This window comes from Motacilla alba, chromosome 10, assembly GCF_015832195.1.
Source record: "Motacilla alba alba isolate MOTALB_02 chromosome 10, Motacilla_alba_V1.0_pri, whole genome shotgun sequence".
Lineage (NCBI taxonomy): Eukaryota > Metazoa > Chordata > Aves > Passeriformes > Motacillidae > Motacilla > Motacilla alba.
Window position 1 is genome coordinate 8,557,616 of NC_052025.1, and position 22,920 is coordinate 8,580,535.

At 45.0% G+C, this 22,920-nt stretch overlaps 1 protein-coding gene across 3 annotated transcripts in view; it reads left to right on the top strand.

The window, feature by feature from the left end:
* The first annotated feature begins 2,687 nt into the window (after positions 1-2,687).
* FAM214A (family with sequence similarity 214 member A) overlaps positions 2,688-22,920 on the top strand; it is a 46,655-nt gene continuing 26,422 nt past the window's right edge. The window contains exon 1 of one of the 3 annotated variants that reach the window (XM_038147297.1): positions 2,688-2,815. In XM_038147297.1, the coding sequence (XP_038003225.1) occupies positions 2,800-2,815 (16 nt within the window). In that variant the 5' untranslated portion in view covers positions 2,688-2,799. Of the gene's footprint in view, positions 2,816-10,472; positions 14,662-22,920 lie in introns of those variants that run through there. The other 2 variants (XR_005258164.1, XM_038147296.1) reach the window with 2 other exon arrangements.

Genomic DNA, 22,920 nt, shown 5'->3' on the forward strand with positions numbered 1-22,920 from the left:
CAATTAGTGTCCTAAAGGATGTGACTTTTCATTAGGATGACTAGGAGGATCTGACAGGTGGCTGAATCATGCCCACTGTAATCACGCTGAACTTCATCTACATGCACCCACAGTATTTATTGCTCAGTCAAATTCTTCCTTTTATAATTCTGGATTGCCACATGTGCAATTACATTGCATCCGGCAGAGAGCTCTGAGCTCTGTAATTACCAAACACGTCCACAGCAGTCACACAGCAACTGAAGTGACACTCATGTACTCACGAGTGTAAAATCAAAGCACTGCACCTCCCACTTGTCCATGACTGAATTGAGAGGTGTTTACTGCACAGTTTATTCTGTGAAGCACCTCCCAGTGTAATGATACACAGCTGATAAATGAGAGTGGGAAATAGGTGCAGTTCATACAAGGCAAACAGCGCAGAACAGAGTTATTCTGGAACTTTGCAATACCTGCAGTGGATGCTCAGCTAGCTGTGAGAAAAGAGTGGCTATGCAGAGCCCAGAGATACACACACATCTGCAGGGATCCTGGCAGAAAGAAAAGAAAGAATCAGGAATTGGCTAGGCCATGCACAGGAGTCAGAAGACTTGAGTATGCATAAGTCACCTTGAGTATGCATAAGTCACCTTGTTGTAGGGAGCGAGTGCCTCCCATAGGGCTCAGGCTATAGGATGGGATGTTTGTAAACAATCTCAGTGGAAGGAATTACAAGTGTAATGACTGGAGATGTGGCAGTGTCTATGTACATCCCACCTACGGGACCGTCTAAAAGCACAAGAAACACTGTATTGTCTCATCTGTCTTTCTGACCGAGTCCAAATCCGAGTAACAGAGCTGTCCATGGGGCCTGCCCTGGCTGTGGTGCAGTCTCCAGGTGAGCTGTACGTTGATATTGATATTCCAGCTCTTCTGCAGTACATCTTCCCCTTTCAAGCAGTTCTTTCTGCTCTCCAGTGGCCACTTTAGCCGGCCTAGATCTGTGCCCCTGGTGAAAGAGAGATCCCCATCACCAGGGCAGTTTGTTTCCCCTTCTTCCGTGGTGCATTTAGCAGTGCGTCTAAGCGACGGGGGGGCTCGGGACACGGGCGGGGAAGGGGGTCCGCACCCGGCAGCCCCGGTCCTGACCTGCTTTACTAGGCGGGCCTGACGTGAGGGATGGGGCCGGCTCGTCCCTCTCAGTGAAACCTGAATTTCTGCTGGATTAAGGCGGTTGTGTAACCGCAGCCCAGCTGACTCCATTGTTCCTCCGCACAATGTTGTTATCGGCGTGAAGTGAGCGCCGAGCACGGCGCTGCCGGGCAGGGCGGGCGCGGGCAGCGCTGCCCCGGGGCAGGGACGCGCCGAGCGCTGCTCCCGCCCCGCAGCCCGGGGTGAGCGGGCGGGGCTCAGCATCCCGCCCGGCGGGCACTTCGCACCTGGGATCGCCGCTCTGCGGCCGCCCATACACCCGTGCATTTAAGCCCCGGCGGCGATGGGCTCGGGCTCCCGTGGGCACACGCGGGGCCGGCGCGGGAGGACACGTGTGCGGGGGCACAGGGGAGGAAGGCCGGGCAGCGGGTGACGGCACTGCGGGAAAAGCGCGGGTGAGGGGCCGCGCCAGCCGCCGTCGGAACCGGGTGAGTGAGCGAGGGGCCGCTCCCCTCTCCGGGGCGGGAGCCTGACTGCCTGAACACTTTAGGAGCGAAGGGACGATGCCGTTCGTGCCAACCCATAAACCCAGCGGCGCCGTTTGCAGCGCAGGGGACGGGTGTCCCGGGGCAGCGGGGATAGCACTCCCGGGCGGGACCGTGCCGAGCCGAGCCGCGCCGCGGCCGCGCTCTGTTGCTGTGACAACCGAGCTGCTCGACGGCGGGCGGCGGCGCGGGGCATTGGCCGCCGTGCGGCACGTGGGGCGGCTGTGGGCCGGGCAGGCCCGCCCGGGGGCGGGATGAGCGCGGCGCGGGCGGGCGCAGCGGGGCCCGCGGGCCCGGCGGGCGGTGGTCGCGTTCCCCCCGCCCGCCGGCGGCCGAGCGTGGCGGGCGCTCCCGGCGGAGCTGCGCTGCCCCGGCTCGCTCTACTCTGCCCTGCCGTGCCCGCCGCCGGGCTGTGATGTGTGTGCCCCGCTCGGCGGGAGGCGGGGAGTGCCCGGCGGAGAGGAGGGGAGTTAGTCAGCGGCGAGGAGGAGGAGGCAGGGCCGGAGGCAGAGCCATGGAGAGCGGCGCTGGGCGGGCGGGGCGGCCTGTGTGACCGGGGCGCATCGCGGGGGCACGGCCCGGCAGCCCGGGCGGCGGCGGCGGCGGGGCCGGGGATGAAGGTGCGGCGCAGCCCCCCGCCGCCAGCCGCCGGCCCGTGACGGGGCGGGGGCCGCGGCCCCGACGGGGCGGGCGGGGGGCCGCTCGCTGCCTTCCTCGGGGCAGGCGGGCGGGCGGGCAGGAGGGAGGGGACTCCGGCAGGGGCTGCCGTCGCCCGGGGCCGCGGTGACTCAGAGTCGGCGCGGCCGGGGGTGAGCCGAGGTCTGTTGTTGTGGGATTTTTTCCCCCGGCAGGTTATAAATAGCCCCGCGCGGCGCCGTGTCACGGAAGGACACCCTGGCCGGGCGCGGGCAGAGGCCGCCGGCGCGCAGCCTCCCCCGGCCGGCCGCCGCCAGCCCGCCCGCCCGCGGGCCCAGCTGCCGTAGCGGCGGGGCCGCCTCCCGCCCGCCGTGCCCGCTGCCGGGGCGCGAGTGACACCGCCGGCCGGGGCAGCGACAGCCCGGCTCCGCGGGGACAGCGGCACGGCACCTCGGCCCTGTCAAACCTCGCCGAGGCAGCGGGGAAGATGAAGCCGGAACGAGGTAAACGGCTTATCGGTACATTTCTTTTTGTTTGTTTTGTCTGCGGGATTAGAAGTAGCCCGGTGTTTGGCTTCGATGTTATCGCTCTATTTCCTTACCCCCTCCCCTGTCATTTTGGGGGGGTGGGAAAGAATCCAGATACTCGGGCTCAACTCGGGAAATGCCGCTGGGAGTGGGATGCGGAAGGTGCCCCGCGAAGGGGGGTTACAGCCCCGTGTCCTGCCTGCCCTTCGGCTTTCCATTGTCTTGGCTGGATGGAAGGAGACAAACGCCGTAGCGAAGTGCTTTTGCTGTGGGAATGCTGCAGTTCGTGTGTCTGACACAGCCGGCTCGTTAGCACAGTCCTGCAGTGCTGAGGCGAGAGTCAGTCAAAGGCAAATCGGGCATCGACAGACAAAGCCAGCAGATGTACAGAAATATCCAAATATAGCTGAAAAACACCCTGAAAATAACCATAACTTACATCTGTGTTGTTTTATAAACTGACAGTGGTTTTTTTTTTCCCCGGTTATAATGGAGATATTTCATAACAAGCATGGTGAAATATAAATTTTTCACGATTATTTGGTTACATCTTATCGGATTACTGACATCTGGTTTTACAGAAAAATCAAGACGACAGTCTACGTATATGTTTATAACACTTGAGCTCTTTTGCCGTATAGCAACAGCTGCTGATGCCCCTAGAGTTGGAAATATGTCATGACTTCTATTTTGATCCACAGGAGCAGTGATTATTGATTCGTGTTAAAGCAAGATATTTTTTGAAGAAAATCTTAGAAGTGCTTATCGTAGTATTCCGAATGTTAATTAAAAGCAATAATCCATGTTTCCTAATGTTTTGATGATTCTATTGTTTGTCTGGTTCCTTTTAGTTTAAAAACATGTTCTATTTCAGTTATAATCACTTTGGCGTTTTGAGAAACACTTATATAGCTCGGATATTCGTGTATTAACACTTACATGACATACACATCCTAATTACGTTTGTTAATGACATGTTTGCTAATAGTGACACTGCATACATGACCACTCTTGGGTGGATTTCTTGTTTGTATGTGCTGCAAGGATTATATGGGGTGATGATAGCACAGATAGTACAGAAGCAATCCTAAATTAATGGGGTTTAAGTACCAGGGTTTTGAAATGGGCCTTTCTCATTGCTTTCTTCCTTGTTTATTAACTGCTTAAACCTTTACACCATCTACTGCAGCAAGGCTGGTTGTTTGTAGGATCTTTAGATTTAATACCAGACACTGAAGTTTGAAAACTTTTCACTGTCAGGGTGAAATTATATTTCAAAATAGTCAGGTAAAAGCCCAGTCAATATTTGCAGCTTTAATATGTTCTGATCTAGCGGTTCCACATCTACATGACCTTTGTGTATTCCTTTCTTCAATTTTTAGGCAGAAGGAGTTGGAACACTGCAAACATTTTCAGTTGCTGTATAATAAGTGATCAGATGCCTTTTTTTACCAATCTGGTGTAGAGGGAACCAAACTTGTACAGAAAGCAAGTTATTAGGTTGCTGGGGTATTTTTTGTGGGTTTTTTTCCCATAAGCTGGGAGATAATAAATTGATATTTTTTATACAGTGTGAAGTGTTTACCATGAACTGGGCAAAATCCTTCAGACTTGATGTCTTGAAATTGTTCTAAGATAATTAACAAAAGTCTTGAAGTAAATAATGGATCTTTCCAAAGATGGGAGGGTATCTCCAGCCATTTTAGTGGATCCCTCCAGCTTAACTGTGTGCTAATACAGTAGAGCAATACACAAAGGGGGTTGTGAAAGTGCTGCCTAAATGCCATGTGCAGCCAGCCCACAGAGACTCTTAGGAAGCACGAATCATGCAAATGTTTACATGTGCTGCTTTCTGCATAGCAGCTGTACCACAGGACACAAGCAGTCAAGTGTGCAGTCACCTGCTTCCAATCGTCGCAGATTAATAGCAAAGGGCAGAGGAGAAGCAGACCACTCAGCTTGCCACAGGTTTCACTGCTCTACAGAGCCACAAAATCCTCAGAAGACTAAGTACATACCCCAAGTAAAGCATAAAGAAGCAGACTTTAAACAGGCTTGCAATGTGTTGGCTTTTTTTTTGGTTGCTATTGTTCTTACAAATAATTATATCAGAATCAATTTGGAGCAGAGGGATGCAGTTCTTGTTAGAACTTAACTCAGCACTGCACTGAAGATTGTAATGCCCAGGCACATTGGGAAAGGTGTGTTTTAGCCTTATGCTGAACTACCAGTAAAGTAAGGCTCTTGTTATCCCCCAGCAAAGATTGATGATGCAGAAGAGGAAAGAGGAGATCTAAATGTGCAACTATTTTTATCAGTGGGAAGGGCTACAGAATGTTTAAATTTAAGGAGGTGAGAGGGATGGACAGAAATGAAGAAAACATGAGAATTTGGCCCTAAGGTACTTACCTCTATAGGAGGGAAAGTTGGAAAATTGCAGATAGAGATATATAATATGTGAGAGCAGTGTGGAGGGGATGGAATATGGAGCTCTGCATAGCAAACCTGCAGAGCAGTTTTGTGGCTGAGGGAGAAAGTGCAGGTAAAAATGTGGACTTCTTTGCCACGCAAAGGCATGGGGCACTCCTAGGATGTGTCTCATGAGCATCACTCAGGACGTGGCCATCAGGTGGGGTTTGAGTGTGGAGGACAGTGGCTGCTCTGAGCACATTCCCAGAACTGCCTGTACTGGGTCTAGGGAACGCAGTAACTCAAGTACTGATGGCTGCTGCTCAGCCTTACCTTCCCTGTGCTGCCGTTCTCAAAGTGAACTGTTGAAGCATCTTAAAATATAGTGGTCATGGTTCTTAGCTGAGGCTCCACTGGTGCCAGGGAGAAGAATTATTTATCTCCCTTTCTTACATGCAGTGTTTTTGGAGGGATGTTTGAGTCTGGGGGTTAGTTTTGGTTGTTTTTTGGTTTTTTTCTTTCTGCAGTAACATCATATCAGGTTACCTGGCTTTGATCCATGATATCATCACGATTTAGTTTCTGCAGTACAGCTGCCTAGTCAGCTGCTTCGTGCTGCATGTTTGGACTGCTGTTTCCTTTCTCAAGTACAGAGCTTTGCTCTTGCTTCTATTGAACTTCGTTCTAATGACTTCTGGTCGCTTCGGCAGTTTATTGAGTTTGGAAGACAGAATAAGGCTTCGTAGCAGAGTGCTTGCAAAGTTTTCCAGCTCAGCTTTGTTCATAAACTGTATAAACACACTGTTTCACCATCAGCATTAATGAAAACATTGCATAATGTCAGGGTGATAGCTTGCTGCCAAACTCAGAAGGCTTGTTATGTACTCTTAGAGTACGCTTGGTGCACAACTGGAAAACATCTTGTGGTTTAGATGAATCTACAGTATAGTCATATTTTACTGTGGAAATGTTACAAGACATCAAAAGTTTTGCTATAGTCTAAATAGCTGGGAGTTATTGCTCCTTCCTCCCTCTCATTGCATGAATGATCAGTTAAAGGAGGAGGACAGGCTTGTTTGTCTCTAAATGCATGCTGGCTGGTTTTTATCACCTTATTCTAGTCTTTTCTTACTTTCTTATTGCCTTGCTTTGTTTATTCCTCTATGTGTGTTCTATGTGTAGAACCTATTTTGTTTTCACTTACAAATTAAACAAAAAGCAGTCCTTTCTTACTTTCTGAAGCATTAATTCCCTCCTTGAGATTATCCTAATTTACAGAAATGACTTTCTGTCTACAAGAGAGGAACAAGCAGACTGAAGATTGCTTTTTGTCTTCTCCTTCCTTCTTTGCAAGTCAAACTTGGATATGTGCCTCAGGGTCTGTTTGTTGTAACTGGGTTAAGGAACTTCTGCCACATTACTTGGTGGGTTGGTGTGGAAAGAGGTAACTCTTGGTTCAGCAAAAGTCTGTTTACTGCCTCTTGTGGGAAACATAGCTGAGGCATTTAAGTATGTGTCTGTGGGGAAAGCTGGAGGAGAGATTAATGAACAGTTGATGGAATTTAGATTCTTAGGAGGAAGAATGAGGAGGCATGGGACTCGGGGGAAGTGAGCTGAACCAGTGTGTTCAGTTGTGGAGTTGGTTGTTAATTTAGGAGATGTGGGTAAGGCCCTTGTTTTTATAAGCATAAAATATGCCCTATATTAACTGGGGAAGATGTTATGGAAAACTTTTCAGCAAAGATGATGTGCTACAGAGTATGCAGATTAGGAAGTGAAAAAATATATATTGAAAGAGGATGAGTGTTGTTTTAGTGTCCTATATTGAACCATGGTACAGACAGTTTAATTTTGTAGTGTCTTCTCAGTGAAATGCCACAAAGCACTTAAACTTTTCCACGGCAGAATGATGCAGCCAGTCAACAGAGTAATAAACTGGAAATGAGCTGCTTCCTGCTCGGTGCAGTTGTCACTCCAAAGGCGTTTGGGCAATGCTGGGGGCTGGGTTGGCACAGGTAAGTGCAGGTTGGGTGCTGATGAGCCGGGCTGACGCTGTGCCTGCCCCAGGAAGCCCCCGGGCCAGCAGGCTGGGCTGTGCTGCGGGCACGTGTGGCCAGCTGCGTGTGCCCCAGGAGCCTGCTCCTCCTGCCTGCACGGCTGCCAAAGAAACCCTGCTTGTTCTCGAGAGAAAGAACACCTAAAGCTGCTCACGGTTAAAAACCCCACTGACTCAAGCAAACTGACAGGTACTGCGCTCAGATTCCGTTTATGGGGCACGGAGCCATCCAGCTCTAATCTTTGGGGTGAACAGATTTGTCCTGATTACAGATAACATATAGATACAGGATATGAGTGAACAGGAACAGACGCCTTTTCTTTTTAATTGAGGGTGGAGTCTAGATGCTTTCAACCCAGTTCTGTCCTTGAACCTGAAAAATGGCAGTATAAACTCATTTTATTAAATTTCTACCTCAGACATTTAACTTGGAAGAATCCTTAGCTTTTAGGTGCTTCTTAAAAATGTTAGGCACCATAAAATTTAAAGTATATTTATTTGTAGAATGGAAAATCTCAGGCTTTAATTTGAAATGCCAGCTTAGTTTTCTTACCTATTCTGCAATTTGTACCTAGCTATTGACAGCAGGGCAAGTCTTCCCTGTAAAAGTATTTCTTGGGTTTGAAGGGACCTTTTATCATTGCTCAGCAGTGAGAGTTCTTCATGGCATACCTGTTTCTCAGGGAGAACCATCCCAGTTACAACTTTAACATTTTTTTGTAGTTTGCTTGGTGTTGCCCATATTTGCTGCCTTTAGCTGTTGCTAGAAGAGATGCTGCTGGAGTGGCATTTAGGTGGATATTTTGGGGACTGTGGATATGCCAAGTCCATAGGCTTGGAATATATAAACTGACCCTTCTGACCATATTCTTTAGTTGCTGCAGTGAGAAACTTTGGCATGTCAGTTCAGATCCCTGGGGTGAAACATATTAGGTTGGACTTTGTTGTTAAGGGCAGTGTTGACATTATTATTGGATGTGAGGTCTGCCAGCTTCTAAATGTTTTTAGAAATAAGCTAACATTTATAAATACAGATTCTCATGAGAGACAAGAGTTCGCTGCCAAATGAAATTCTACTTATTAAAATTAGAAGTCTTCTGTGTGAAAACAGAGTAACTGACGAGAACAAACCAGCTATATGACATTTGTTAAAAGAACTTGCTCTGTCTGCTTCACTGTTTATAAAATGGGGGTTTTTTTTGTATTTTGGCTGACTTCTACTAATAGCAGCCATTTACTGGTAGAGAAATAGCTGTAACCTTTTATCTTTTCAGCAATGAGTTTATGGTAACAGTCCAGTCCTTTTAGTCCATAAGGTCTTGCAGTTTAACTGTAAATATAGCAGTAGTTATTCCAATGTAATACTTGATAAACTATATTTTTTAGATTTTTGACAGTGTCTCACATAATTGTCTTTCAAGGACGTGGTGAATTGTTCAGTCTTTCCAGGTAATTTAAATTTAATATTTAGACAGAAGCCAGTTTTTAAGTTAAAATTGTTTTAGAAGTGCATGTACATTGCATGGTTACCTTTGTACTATCCAGTTCTAACACTCCATGTATAAGTAGGCAATTAAGGATGAATGCAAATACAGAAGAGTGCCTCTTGGACCTGGGTAGGTAGCTGGACTTTGGAAGACTTCACTTTGATTACCTATTCCTTTTTCTGCTGGTCTCGTGTGGGGTGGCATGACTATAGCTACAAGCACATGGGAAGCCATGTGAGTTATTCTTGCTCTGCAATCAGAACTGCACAGAATTGGAAAAGATTTTTTTTTTTTTTACAAAGACTACTTGTAAACAGAATAATTGAGTTGTAAGTCATGAAAATTCTCCATCTTTTCTTAACAATTCAGAGTTAATCTGACCAAGTCAAGACCAACTCACTTGTACTAATACATTTCCTTCTGTGTTAAATGGCCCTGGCTAGTTCTTTGGCTAGTGATTTTTCATGCTAGCTGTGGGACCAAAGCTGGTTCAAGTTGCTGTCTGGGATGGTATTACAACATCACATCGACTCCAAATGCAAAGATGGAATAGGGTAGCGTGAGGATGTTCTTGGGGATGATTTGGAGAGGGATCTGTGTGTGAGGCAGCTGAACACACAGGGAGGGAGCCCTCTGCATACATGAAATACTAATGACATTTCACATCTGTGCTGATTGTAACAGTCCTTACAATGAATAAAGGCAAACAAAATAGCCTCACCCAGAAATCTTCTGAACAACTTTGTTTCTTCAGGAGCAGTAAGGGGATTTCTTCCCCCACATGCACATTTATTTTGGTTTGACCACTTTTCTTTACGTGGGCGGGCGTGCAGTCTCTCTCTGTGCAGGTATGTAGTACCAGTAACCGTGGGGCAGCTAAGCTTCCCTCTTAGCAATGATCAATGTGTTTTCCAAACCCATTGGCTTTTTCTAAGGAAAAAAAAAGTTGGATTTTCTTCCGAGGCATAAAAAAGGGAGAATATATCTGAAATAGGGACTCTGGTTGCACATGAGCAATGTCATCTGTTTTACATTACACAAGTTAGTGATCTTTTTTCCATCAAGATCCCCGGGAACCAGGTTGTTAAGTAAGTCCATTTTGGATGGTGAACTACTTCAGGGAGTCTATGAGCAGGTGACTGCTTGTGCTAATTTAACCTCTTAATGGTGCTTGCTGTGTATGCAGGGATTCCTTTTGCCCACTAATGAGCCTTCAGGATTTCTAGGACATATTTCACACTTCGCTGTGCTGTAACAAATCAAGCTTCTTTCTCAGGATGCTGTGCAAGTATCAACTTGTTTTGTGTAATGGGGGCAGGAAGGGCAAAAAGAGACACAGAACTTCAGTAGAATTGAAGATGGCAAGTATTATCCCATGTCCTCAGTTCACTCAGCATCACAATGGGAGGTGGTAGAGTGGCAGCTGGTTTCTTCTGAGGGACAAGGGAAGGAGAAGGAGAGGTGCAGGAAGAGCTGCTGTGGTCAGCCTGCTTTTTTTTCCAGAGCCATGGGAAGCCCTTCTCTGCTGCCAGGTATTGTTCTCCTTGATTCCCTGCCAGGGCACCAGCCCAGCAACGCAAGTGAAACAAACCATGGCTCAAACTCACACTTCCAGGCAGGTCAGCACGTTTGGTGGAAGGCTTTGTTTGCAGACTTGGGGTGTGTAAGAGCAGTATCTGAGTAAATGTCTATGATGGCTGCTTGCCATATCTTCTGTGTTTACAGAGAGTGAAGTTGTAATATGTTGAGCTTATGCTTTTTTTAATGTGCAGTTTTCTGTAAAGTCACAAGTACTGGTACATTTCCTTTGCATGTTAGATATGAATCTTCAAGACTTCTCTTCAAGACTTGTTCTTTATTTTAAAAATTTTCATTAAGTAGGTGAATTTGAGGGTAGGGGGAGAAAAGAATAGTTGCACCAAAAAGGGAAGAGCTTCAGTAAATATTACAGTGATGTGGAATAAAAGAGGAGGAGTTTCCTATCAATAGAAATGAACAGGGACAAAATTGTGAAGGTCAGCACGGACTGGGAATGCAGTTAGGTCAAAGGGATTGATACCAACACTCATGCTGCTCAAAGGTAAACCCTTTTTTCTCTGCTGTAAATGTCTTTAAAATTGAGCTTCAAGTATATTTTCTATATATAGAATGCTTTCCTACTTCAGTTACCTTTTAGTGAAAAGTATGACTTTGCTTTGTTTTAATCTGAGGGGGAAACAGCTTCTTCCTTTTGAAGCACATGCTATTTGGATCGCCAGAGGAATTTTGTTTACCGTGGGGAAACCATGAGAAACGAAGTATCTGGAGAGCTAGAATTGGAGGATAGGCCTTGAGTAATGATTGCTACCATAGCTGTACCAGCAGTAGTACTCATGGTGTAACTGCCTACACCATGCTAACCCAAGCAAGGTTAGCAAGGAGGACTCCTCTGAGGAGTCTGCTGGTAGAAAGTGGAGGAGCAAAACCAAATAGCTGGGTTATGCATGGGAGACAGGAGGAATAGCTGATAATACTGGAAATGTCTGAAGGCAAAGTTCAGTGTAAAACTGCTGGAATGCACACCTGGCTCACCTTGCACCAAGCACTGAGGCCAGTCATGACTGGCTGTTACTGTGCTGCCTCTGGATGTTTGCTCTGAGAGCCTCACCGAATTAACAACTTTCTACGAGAAAGTATTTTGGATCCACTAGAGATTAAAGTTACGGTGCTTGATATGCATTGTATGTTCTTTCATCCCATCCTCTTGTTGAGAAGATGTAGTGGCCTTTTATAAATGTTTTAGGACACTTTTTGTAAGCTGGTGAAATTCATTCTTGTGTAAGTTTCTAGTATGAAATCTGAGCAGCTTTATGTTACACACTGATTTTTATTTTATTTGGTTTTACTTTTTGTTTGTTTGATTTAAAAATCATAGTGGGACTGTTCGCATCTGATGCTTTCAGCTTCTCTAGGTGTACTGTGGACTGTGTTTAGCCTTTCTCATTCAAGAAGTTTGAGTTTGAACATCAGTAAAAGGAAAACTATACACAGAGTGTAAGTGGTGTATCTAACCATCTCTTTAACATGCATTGCAAGCATCAAGAACTGACCTCAGCTTTGTTCTGAGGAATTGAGCATCTGTACTGGGAGAAGGGGAATAAGGCAGTCTACATGAGAGCACTTGGTGGTTTTGTGTTCTGCAAATTAGTACCTCGATCCAAAATGTTTGTTTCAAGGAAGGGATGTGTTAGTAGAAGTGTATTTTTATTTTTAGCTTGTCTCCATGACTAGGCTGTATAAACATAACGTGCTATGGAGTCACTTATGCTTTGCTTCTTAGGGGTCACATGCACACCTTGCTTTTCCTGCACAAGGCAGGGCTGGAACCTGAATTAGAGTGTTTTTCTGACCTGGCTCATTACTAAACATTCTGTACTTTGGCATGGTCCTTCAAAGGTTGAAGTTGAGTGTTTTTTATAATGTAGGGATGATGCCAATTATGTCTATTGGCAAGTGCCTCTGAATTGATGTGTAATTTACTTGATACTGAGATGAACCATACTTGGCTCTGATTTCCTGCTTTATGGAATGTGTAGGGCTGCTTACTCCCAAAGTGTTGGGATAAAATCCATAGTTATGAAGACCTCACCTTTTTCATTTTTGGAAGTGTTATTTTATTTCTGGCAGAAGGTGGGTTATAGTACAGTCTGGTTATCTTGATTATTGCTTGTCATTTTGCAGAGTGTTAGAACTGGGAGCATAGCAATAGTATTTGAAGTGTATGAAATTTATGATGGTAAAGTATGCAGCCTAGGATAAAGTCCCGTGTGCTGCCATATTCTCATGTAAAGTATCTTGTGCCTCTGGAATTTGTGGGAGCATGAGAGATCCAGTAAATGAGTAATGTCCTTTAAGGTAGGTTTTGTTTTGGTAGAATTTCTCATATTGCAGTTTATAAATTTAGCATGTTATTAGACCGGATGCATTCACTTCTGGGGTGTTCGTCCACAAACAGGCACAGAGCTCAGCTCAGTGTACCTACAGCTGGTTTAGGACTGTAAGCTTAAAAGCTGGAGTGTCAACAACCTGTCCTACTTTTACTTGAAGAACATCTGGTGTGAAAAGGATCTTTGTGGTTGTGCTGCAGTAGTGCAGTATGGGGAGACTGTTCAGGAGCAGTATGGTGGGTAGGTATGCCTGTCATCTAGAGACAGCTGCTCATCACTAAAAATTTGTTAGTTGCCTGTAAAAACAGCTGGTGGTTCTTGAATGCTGTCTCTGCTGGCCCCTGTGGGAATTGACTTGGGTGTTGTTGCTCCTGCCTCTTGTTAGCAAAACTTCTAAACATACCACGTTTACTAATGTGATAAATATTCCACTCACCCCTCCCATTCCTCCTGTAGATATTGAATCACTGCTTTATAGAAAATCATCTGAGCACTTTTCTCAAACGCTAGATAGTTGCTTGATTAAGAAAACATGAAATTGCTTTTTCAGACAACTGTGTGAACGACAGTGTTTTTGTAGAAGTAAATGTTCCATGAAGGAAAAATACTTGGAAAGCAAACAGGTAAAATATACAGGAAGCTTGAATGTCAGTGACTAATGAAATGGCAGGTTTTGCATCTAACTCTCTGTAAGGCACTATCTGTATGTGAGATCTTTAAATGGGCCAACTACTAAAAGGTATCTGACCTTCCTCAGATAAAATGTCTGCTTAAAAATCTTGTATAGACTGTGTTTTCTTGCAACCACAGCTAAATTATACTGGTATATAAACTGTGAGTGGGGAAAAGTAATTTTGTGAAGTGGCATGTTTTCCATGCTCTTGAATGGGTTAGTGAGTGGTACTGGATTTTGAATGTGGTTGTGTAGTCTAGTTTGATCCGGACTTTTCATAGTTTCATGGTATCTAATTACAGAACAAGGGTTTTAGTCTTGCTTTGTGATGTGGTTAGGCTGAGAGTGAGATAGGTTTTTTGCACTGATTATGTTAATATGGTACCGTCATCTGACTTTAATACTTGTAAATACGTCAGAACTGGATGAAATTGTTTAACGTAGCCAGTACGTTGTTTAGACTATATCTAAAATAGTACATGCTGTTTTGAGACTACTCTATTGAAACAACCTCATAAATTAGTCCTCAGAAGTGCCCATTACAAACACTGAAGTAAGAGCTCCGGTAGTGCAAGGAGAGCTGGATCCTCCTCCCCGCTGTGTGCTCCGGGTGGGTCAGAGGAGTGAGGCGGCCGAGCCTCTCCCGAGTGGGCTGAGCAGTGGAAAAAGAGCAGCGGGATGTTGGCTGGTGCTGGCTGGCAGGAGGACGGGCTGGCGGCTTTTTCCGCTCCAGATGTAAATATTCATCACCTCTCAGCCTGCAGCTCGGGCTGACTGCGGAGCGGCGCTGTGCGGGAACGTTCCACGCGCGGTGCCAGCGCACAGACGCTCGCTCGCTGCCGCGGGGAGCGCGGTGCCAGCGTGCCCGGAGCGGGGCCCCGCCGGCCCTCGCCATCCCCTCCGCGGGGCCCCGGCACGGCGTTCGGGGCCGCGCTCCCGGCACCGCCGCCCTGCCGCGGTGCCGGCGGTTCCGCCACAGCCCGGTCCCGGAGCGCCGCTCCCGCTCGGACGGCGCGGCCCCGGTGCCGGTGGTGCCGGTGCTCGTGGCGCCGCGGGCCCGCCCCGCTCACCTGGCCCGGGCGGGCGGGCGCGGGGGCCGGGCCGGGCCGTGCCGAGGGGGCCGGCGCTCGCCCGGCGGGGCCAATCGGCGCCCGGCCCTGTTGCTATGCGCGCCCCTACTCTGCCTCCTTTGTGGAGGATGCCGCGGGCACCCACCCACCCGCGCCGGCGCTGCGGGGCTCGCTGCGGGAGCGCCGGGCCGCGCGGAGAAGGTGTGTACGGCAGCGAGCCCCGCGGCCGGCCCGGCACGGCTCGGCTCGGCTCGGCACGGGGCGCCGGGGAGGGGGCCGGGGGAGCGGCGGGGGGAGGCTGGAAGGCCGGTGGCACCGGCCCGGACAGGCTTCCCGGGCGTGAAACAAGTCCAAGCTGTGTAACTCAGAGTAGTCGGCAGTTGTTGGCGGTGTTTGTCTGAGAAAGGTGATTTGAAATCCACGCATACTAAAGTGTACCGAAGTTTGCCTCTCCGGTTGAGTCTGTAAACAGTTCCTTTAGAAACCCAAACCAGACCTTCTTCCTTTCCTTCCGTGTGCTGAGCCTGTGAAAGGCTTAATTTCTGTGAGTCGGGGGTTGGCTTTTCGTTTTTCTTTTTTAACGTTCCCTTAAAGGAAAGTAATGGACAGCCTAAAAATTAACTCGGTTAATTCATTAGGTTGTTAGGGCAAGAGTATTAAATGTCCTGTAACAGAAGGGGAGGATTTTTAAGCCTTAGAAGTGAGACGGGTAGTTAAGTGTCAGATGTGCTAACAGTTGTAGTTAGTGTAGCCATATGTAACTGTTTGACTCTTCATTGTTATGAGAAAAAAACCAACCTCTTCCCCCTCCCAAAAACACCCTGAAGCTTAACTGAGTTTCTTCTGTGCCTTGTTATGTAGGTCAAGTTTCTCTCTCCTCTTTTCTTTTTTTTTTTTTTTCCTCCAGCAGGAGGAAACTATTACAGTATTTTGATTTCTGCTAGAAACAGTGCATGAAACATTATTAGCCCTTTGCCACTACTTGTTTGTCTTGGGGCAAATGAAGCTGATGCAAATATGTCAGCTTCGGGGGCAACAAAAATATGTATTTTTATTAGCATCTTACTGGTTGCTCAACTATATGGTATAAAAAGCCATTATTATACTGAGCTCAGTGCAGAATTGAGGATTATCTATTGCTTTTTATGCAAACTTGTTATCTAAAAATGTGAATGTTGCTCTGACCAAGTACTTGCATATGTACTTATACATATATGTATATTTTTATATGTATACATGTATTTTCATCCTGTGTCTAGAGCTTGTTGATATTCCTCTGAAAAGTGCAAGAGCTCTAATTTAAGTGAGCTTGCTGACATTGGATGACCCCCTCCTGGCACAGGGGGAGAAATGATTCCACTAGTGTACTCTTGTGTTTTGTGTGGGAATATTGGCTTTGAATCACTGAAGCATTGCTTTGTAAAGTAATAAGGAATTTTGAGAGGACAAAGTGAAATTTCATAATTGCATAGATTAGATTTTAAATATGTGAGTGCTATTTAGCTATGTGGAAAATTACCATATATTAGGGAAGAGGGAGGCAAACTAGATTCTTGGCTGAAATTCTGTTAAGCCTTTCAGTTTTGACCCTATGTAATGTTTTATTATTTGGAGTACCAGAAAACTATTACAGCTTAATAACATGACTTACAGTGCAGAAACTTGTAAATAGCTGAATTGTGCTGTGTGACACAGTTCAATTCTAAAACTATCAAAAATGTTCTTTTGTTTTATGCATTCAAAATTCCATAGTAGGCTCTGGTGTCCATTTGAAAGTGCAGTCTTTTACACAGCTTGAGAGTTGTAATGTCCTCATTTATCCTCCCAAATAAAATTTGAAAACAATTTTATGGGCCTGGCCACTCTCCCAGAATTTTTTTTTTAATGGGAAGCATATATTGTCTCTTTTGTAACTTTTTTACTTTTGCAGGTTACTGTTTAACCACTTAAGGGCAGGCGTTGTAGGTGAAGGTTAATAGCATTGGAAAAATGACCCGAGGAGCTTCATGCTGCTCCACCATCATCAATTTCATCTCTCAGAGCTCCTTGCATTTCTCAGGAAGAAGTACAGTCTCTGCCTTTGGTCTGCTAGCCTTATGCCTCTCCCTCCACCTCACCCTCTCAATAATTTGGGCTGCAAATGCTGAAACCTACTGAAGCTGGAGGTAGCCTTACTAGCTAGGAGGAGGATTTTGGGTGGTCAAACATGTTCTGACAAAGTTCCACAAGATAAATTACCCACCACTTAGATGACAATGAATGGTTTGTAACATCAAAGTTTTGGGAGATCAAGTAGCACAAAGAGAAGATGAATACAAAAAAGAAGCTGCAGTAGAAGAGGTCAGATGTTTTGAAAATAGTTTGCTCTGGGCTTTTTTGTTTTGTCTTTTTTTGTATTTCAGGTAAAATAATGAAATTCTTAATCTGCATTCCTCACCTGAGGACACTTCCTAACAAGTCCTGTGCTTTTTTCCTGTGTGCTTTTTTAATTACCATGATAGTTCTGTTCTAGCAGCAGTGCTGCAGAAGTTTTCAGCTTGTAGGTGTGATTTCTAACTGACATGATGTTGTAATAAAGTTATAGGAATATCAGCTCCTACTTAACCTGCATACTATAATGTTTAATGTCTTGTCCATTAAAATAAAATTATTGAATTCTAGAGTGTTTCTATCTCTTCTCCCTGTTAATGCTCTTTACAAACTTCATTTGCTCACTTACGTTTGTTTCTTATTTTCTTGTTTTTTAGTTATTTTGGGGGAAAAAAACTGCAGCTCAGTGGCATTAGTAGGTGCCTTGGATGTAGGCAGAAAATGTGCTTAATAGTTCTTCTCCATGACTGTATTTATCTTGAGCTCAGTTATGCCATCAGTGTTGACATTCTTGTTGGAGTTGAACCAAGCCTCTCGAGTCGATATGGTCTGATAGTCACAAAGCTGCCCTGGATGTATTTCTCCAAGTCCTCACATGTGAAGTCAAATATCTGGTGAAGAATTTTCCTGAATGTGCTAAAAGGAAAACCTTTTCAGGCACTTCTAGACTGTTCAGTTGCATCATTCTCTTTTGAACCAGAAGTAATGACACTGGGTTCTTGTTCTGGATCTCTAAACCCTTGTATTATGTCAGGTCTATCCTATGCATGTGTGGTTGTATCTACTCAATCTCTCATTTTTTTAGTCTGAGAAGGCATCTTGGCCTGTGCTGTCTCTGAGCCATGTTCTGCTGCTCTGAAATTATTTGTGCGTATAACAGGCTGCTGGTCTGCTTGTCATCATGAAAGACAGACCAGCCTGGAAAATACCGTCCAGTTATTGGGATGTGTGACTTAATCTTCTGATGCCCTGCAACTCTCTGTATTCCACATGAGTATTTTTCAAAATTTTCTTCCGCTTTATAATTTTGGAGGATCTGAGTTTTGCTGGCTGTACCTGTGAACAGAGTGCTCTTAGCACATGTTAGGTGTTAAATGACTGAAACAAGGACTTCCTGCTTCCTGCTGAAGGCCTCTTCCTTGCCCCTAATAGTATTGGGTTTTGTTTTTTGGGTTTTTTGGGGGTTTTTTTTGGGTTTTTTTGTGTGTGTGTTTTTGTGGGTTTTTTTGTGAAGTAGTTTTAGGAACAGTGAGGTGCATTGTTCCATTTTGTCACTGCACAGCCTCCCACTTTCTTCTTGAGGGTGTGATGAGTGAGGAGCAACAAGACTGGCCTGCTTTCCTAGAATGAGACTCAGAGTATTTTTCTTTAGGTTATGCAGATTTAAATGAAGGTAGCAGAGTAAAGATGAGGTAAAATGCTTTTAACTACAAAATTCTAAGCTTGGAAATTAATAACTAAATTTTGTTTTCTTCATGTATGCAGCAAGTAGACAAACATATTTCAGATTCTCTCAGAGAATAAAAGGCAGTATTTACTTGTTAGTAACACATGGTTGAATCAATGCTATTCATCCTCTGAAATAAAACTACAAAACTTTTCTTTTGCAATATCAAGAAGTTGGGATAAAGAAGATTGAGGGATGCTATGGAACTTGGGGAAGATAATGGATAGTGGAGTGTACTTAAATGGGAGGGATATAGCCTCTTGGAGTTCAGCCACATCATCTACTGTCTGATGAAATTCTTTTCAAATTGCTGTCTAACAATAAAGCTGCTGCTTCTAGAGGTTGGTATCTGCATAATTGTTTGCTTTTTCCTTGGCGAGAAAGGAGAATTGGCCAGCTTGAAGTAATGGTGGCCATCCTACCTGAAAGATAACTGAGCCATCAGATGAATTTCCACATTAATTAAGAGATTTTTAAAAAGGCTTAAGGTGGGGAAATTAAAAGGGCTGAAGGTGGGGAGACTTACATAGCAAGCACAAGTGTTAACAAGCAAGACTGTTGTTAAATAGTTAATAACAGATGGCTGAACTTCTGATGCAAATGATGAGACAGAACAAGAGAAGTTCTCTGCATCCTGACCCAGCGACTCCTCACTACTGCCATGGCAACTAACACGTTTTACTCTCCAGTTATAGCAAAGTTTATGAAACTCAAGATAACTTGTTGGTTTTATGACTTTAAAACAAATTTTAAAAGGCAAAGCAAACCAGCTGGAGAAGGAGAAAAGGTAAACGAAGAAAAAGTGGATATGAATTCCTAGAGGCCTTGTGTATTGAAGTTCCTGTAACATCTTTCCAAAAGATGTCTGAAGTACTGGAATCTTTAAAATGCCTGGCAGTTAAAACATCAGTTTAAATGCAGAGGTTTATAATCTGTGCAGATCTCTCTGAATCCTTTCCATTTAACCAAACATGAAAACTGCCTCATGCAACTTGAATGGCATCGCAAAGGGGAAAGAGAGCAGGAGGTAGGAAGCTCTGCATTTGACCTGGGCATGGTAGAGGTGAGGAGTAGCCTGTGGTGGGGTGGATGTGACTTCTCCTCTGACTCACACTGGCCTTGGGCCGTGTGAGCAGGATGCTGGAAGTGCCCCAAGTGCTCTCTTATTTTTATACTGAGGTTACTCTATGGGTCCTGTACCTACTGTAGTTAGACTCAAACCAGAAGTGTCAATATCTCTTTTTAGGGTAAGACATCTGAAGGATTGTTTTTATAGACTAAACTTCATGGCACTGAAAGTACTGGAGGGTGGGGTTTCATTTGGGAAGTCGTGAACAAGAGCTGTGTACATGACTGAGTCCAGGTCACTTCTCATACAGCAGGAACAACCTGTTGTCTCTTTTATCAGTGCTGTTAAGAACACGTGCATTCCTCAGCTCTTGCTGTGTTTGTGAGGTACATCTATGCTTGTGGGTCCTGACTACAGCCGTGGCTTCTTTACAGAGTGAAGGAAGTACTTCATGTAGTTGTGTACCAAGCCTCTGTATTCTCAGGCTGTGTTTGCTGACTGTTTTGTGTTGTTGTGTCAGGTGGATCAAGGACTTCTTCATCCTCCAGGTGTGTAACTCAGTCATAAGAGGACTTAAAGAGAAGAGCAGCAAATTCATGGAGTTATTTCTTGAAGATTATTATTTGTTATCTGTGATACAAATTCAGACTCACACTTGGGTATCTGTGCTTTGCTGGGTATTATACAAGCATGGAACAAAAGACTGTCCTCACCTCAGACCTTAAGCAAGTATCAAACGCTAAATCAATGGCTTCCAACAGAGGGCTGTGTGGAGACAAAGGGATAATACTGATGGAGACAGATAAACTGTGCTCCCACAGGCTAACAAGCCTTTATCACCGTAATGGAGAAGCTGCAAAGCAGAGTCATTTTAATCAGGAGTGTAGAACAACACAGGGGGAGTGAGGACTGCTGATTAATGTAATCACGGGCCAGTTTACTGCAGTCGTGAGTGGGTGACAACAGGAATGCTGCTAAGCCATGGAGGGTCTTGAAAGGAGAAGAAAAAAAAAGGTAATTTTCTTGTTACAAAAGATGATATTTTAAGAGACAAAAAAGAACAGGAAAATATGGTTTCCTGTTAGGCACTGACCGGAGTGGATGGTGGTGAGGCATAACCTTGTCTGTGCCTTTTTCACACAAATTCCATGCGAAATCCTGCGGGCAGTGGTGTCTCTTCCCTGGGCAGGCAGATAAGGCAGTGCCATCTGCTCACTGAGGCCTGGGTGGCGGGTGGCATTCACGTGGGCTGTGCCCAGCCCAGAGGTCCCCACTTGCAGGGCGTGCTTCCAGCTTGGACTGTGAGGAATTTATCTCTTAGGAAAATCTTTGGATTTCAGACAAGTGTTTTTCCATACTCAAGAGGAAAACCAACTGAGGCTGAAAGCAGTTCTCTGAATGCTGTTTCCTAGGGATTCAGCCCAGCAAGGAGGGTGTAGTGAACCCAGTTTGCATGTTTTTCTGGGGATAAAGAGGGCAGGTTGCTTGTTGTCTGGATTCCCATGCCAGATTCTGATCCTTTCAGAACTTTCTTCAGCCACTAATTCAGATGGTAAGAATAAAATGTTCTGTGCTAAAAATCTCGGATGTGTTTTTTATTAGTTCTTGAAGATAAGCGATTGCAAAAAAACAGCTGTTTACAGTAATAGCCAGTGTAATCAGATATTTCTAAATGGAAACTTTAAGTCTTTTTGAGCACTCTTCTGTGCTTGCTGTTTTGTTATCTCTTAGAAAAAAATCCTCTTCCTCCAACAAAATTATGCATTGTTGTCCCTTGATAATAACAAAATTTATTTTCTTTATTGATTTCTAGTAGAAAATCTCTGTATAATGGTTTTGCTAATGGGAGGGCTGACAAAATAAGTTATGGGTATCAGGGTATCAGGCACTTGGATTCTGGAATGTTTGTAAAGGGCTTTTGTTTTTTTTTTACAAAAAATTGTGCTTAACTTGAGCATTCACAATAATTAGATCTATTAAACCTGACAAATGGGCAAATCCTTAATGTTCTCTGAACTGTGTTAGTAGTAGTAGCTGAAGTGAAGCTTTTGGCATATCTGAGCTGAATTCATCTTGGAGCAGTTTTCCCTGAAAGAAAGTAAATTTGGTATTTTCTGATTGAAGTTGCATTGGATATTTACTTTGGGCATTAATACTTTTTCTGCTGGTCCAAAACTCAGCTTTTTGGTTTTTTTTTTCCCTGATGTTTACTTTTAATTAAACATATAGTTCCGAATTATCAAGGAGGAACTAAAGTAAGGTTTTGTTTGTCTGTCTTTGCTCATGTCAATTTGTTTTGCCCGGATACAAAAGAGGCTGGGGAGGGCCTTGAGCTTTGACTGGATTAAAGCTGTTATTCCTCATGCGCTGCTCGTGTTCACTATTTTTAGTGCAGTGTTTTGTTTTTCCTAATAATTTATTGCTGTGTCCCTTGACTCACGGGTCACCTGCTTTCAGAGCACGCGAGCAGGCTTTGGATCCTTTGCTCTTGTATAAACCGATAGTTTATCTCGAGGAGCAGGATGCTGCTGCTGCTGGTGAGATTGGCTTGGAAGTGGCCGTGCAGGGGTGAGCCCTGTCCCTTCGGTTCTCTGGAAAGAATGTTCCAAGAAGCCGCAGTACAGGGTGTTACAAAACACACGTGCAGCCAGTGCGCTCCGAGCCCCGGCCAGGGCTGGGTGACGCGAGGTCAGCGCCGCGCAGGGAGGCTGTGCCTGCTGTCCTCGCCGGGCCTGCCTCGCTCCCTGCCAGCAGCAGCCCCCAGCGAGCTCTTCCCCTTCAAGGGACAATTGTTTTCAGCAGATACACGAAGAATACGCCGCTATTCTCCCTGCTCCAGCGGTGTTAATTTTGGCACTTGGTACGAGTGGCTTGCGTCTCGGATTGTCTGAGGCTTGTTTTGATCTGTGAGGTGCCCGGTGGCTGGATGGTTCTGGCAGCCTTCAAAGCTGCAGTGCAAGCCTGGAAGGATGGTTGAATGAAGGGGAGAGGGAAAGCAGACACTTAAATTTTGTAAGCAAACAAGTATGCTGTTTGAAATTTCACTGTTCAAGTGGGCCCAGTTTTTAAAAAGGTACTTTCCAAGGTCTGATGCTCTAGAGTTTCATTAGTCTGATTGTTTTTGGTTTTTTTTTTTTTAATCTTAAGGACAGTCTGATGCTCTAGAGTTTCATTAGTCTGATTCTTTTTGTTGTTTTTTTTAAATCTTAAGGTCAGTCTGATCTGTAACAAGATAAATGTACCCAGCTAGATCCTGTCAAGTCTTCAAATTGGGTGAAAGCAAGAGAAAGACAAACTTTATACATCAAGCTGTTCAATACTTGCACAGGTGAAATACATCTAGATGTAAAACAACTATTTTGATGATTTTTATAAGTTCATTACTGCCCAAGCAGTTGCAGATTTTTAATTGCTGGCCCATGAAGCCTTTTCAGCCTGGTGGAAAAGTGCACAGACTGTCATCTTCTCTAGAATTTTACACTCTTATCCAATTTGTAATGTAGGTAACAAAACCAAAACTTTTAAAATGTGCTACATGTAAATGATCAAAATTCTTGCCCCTGAAGAAATTACA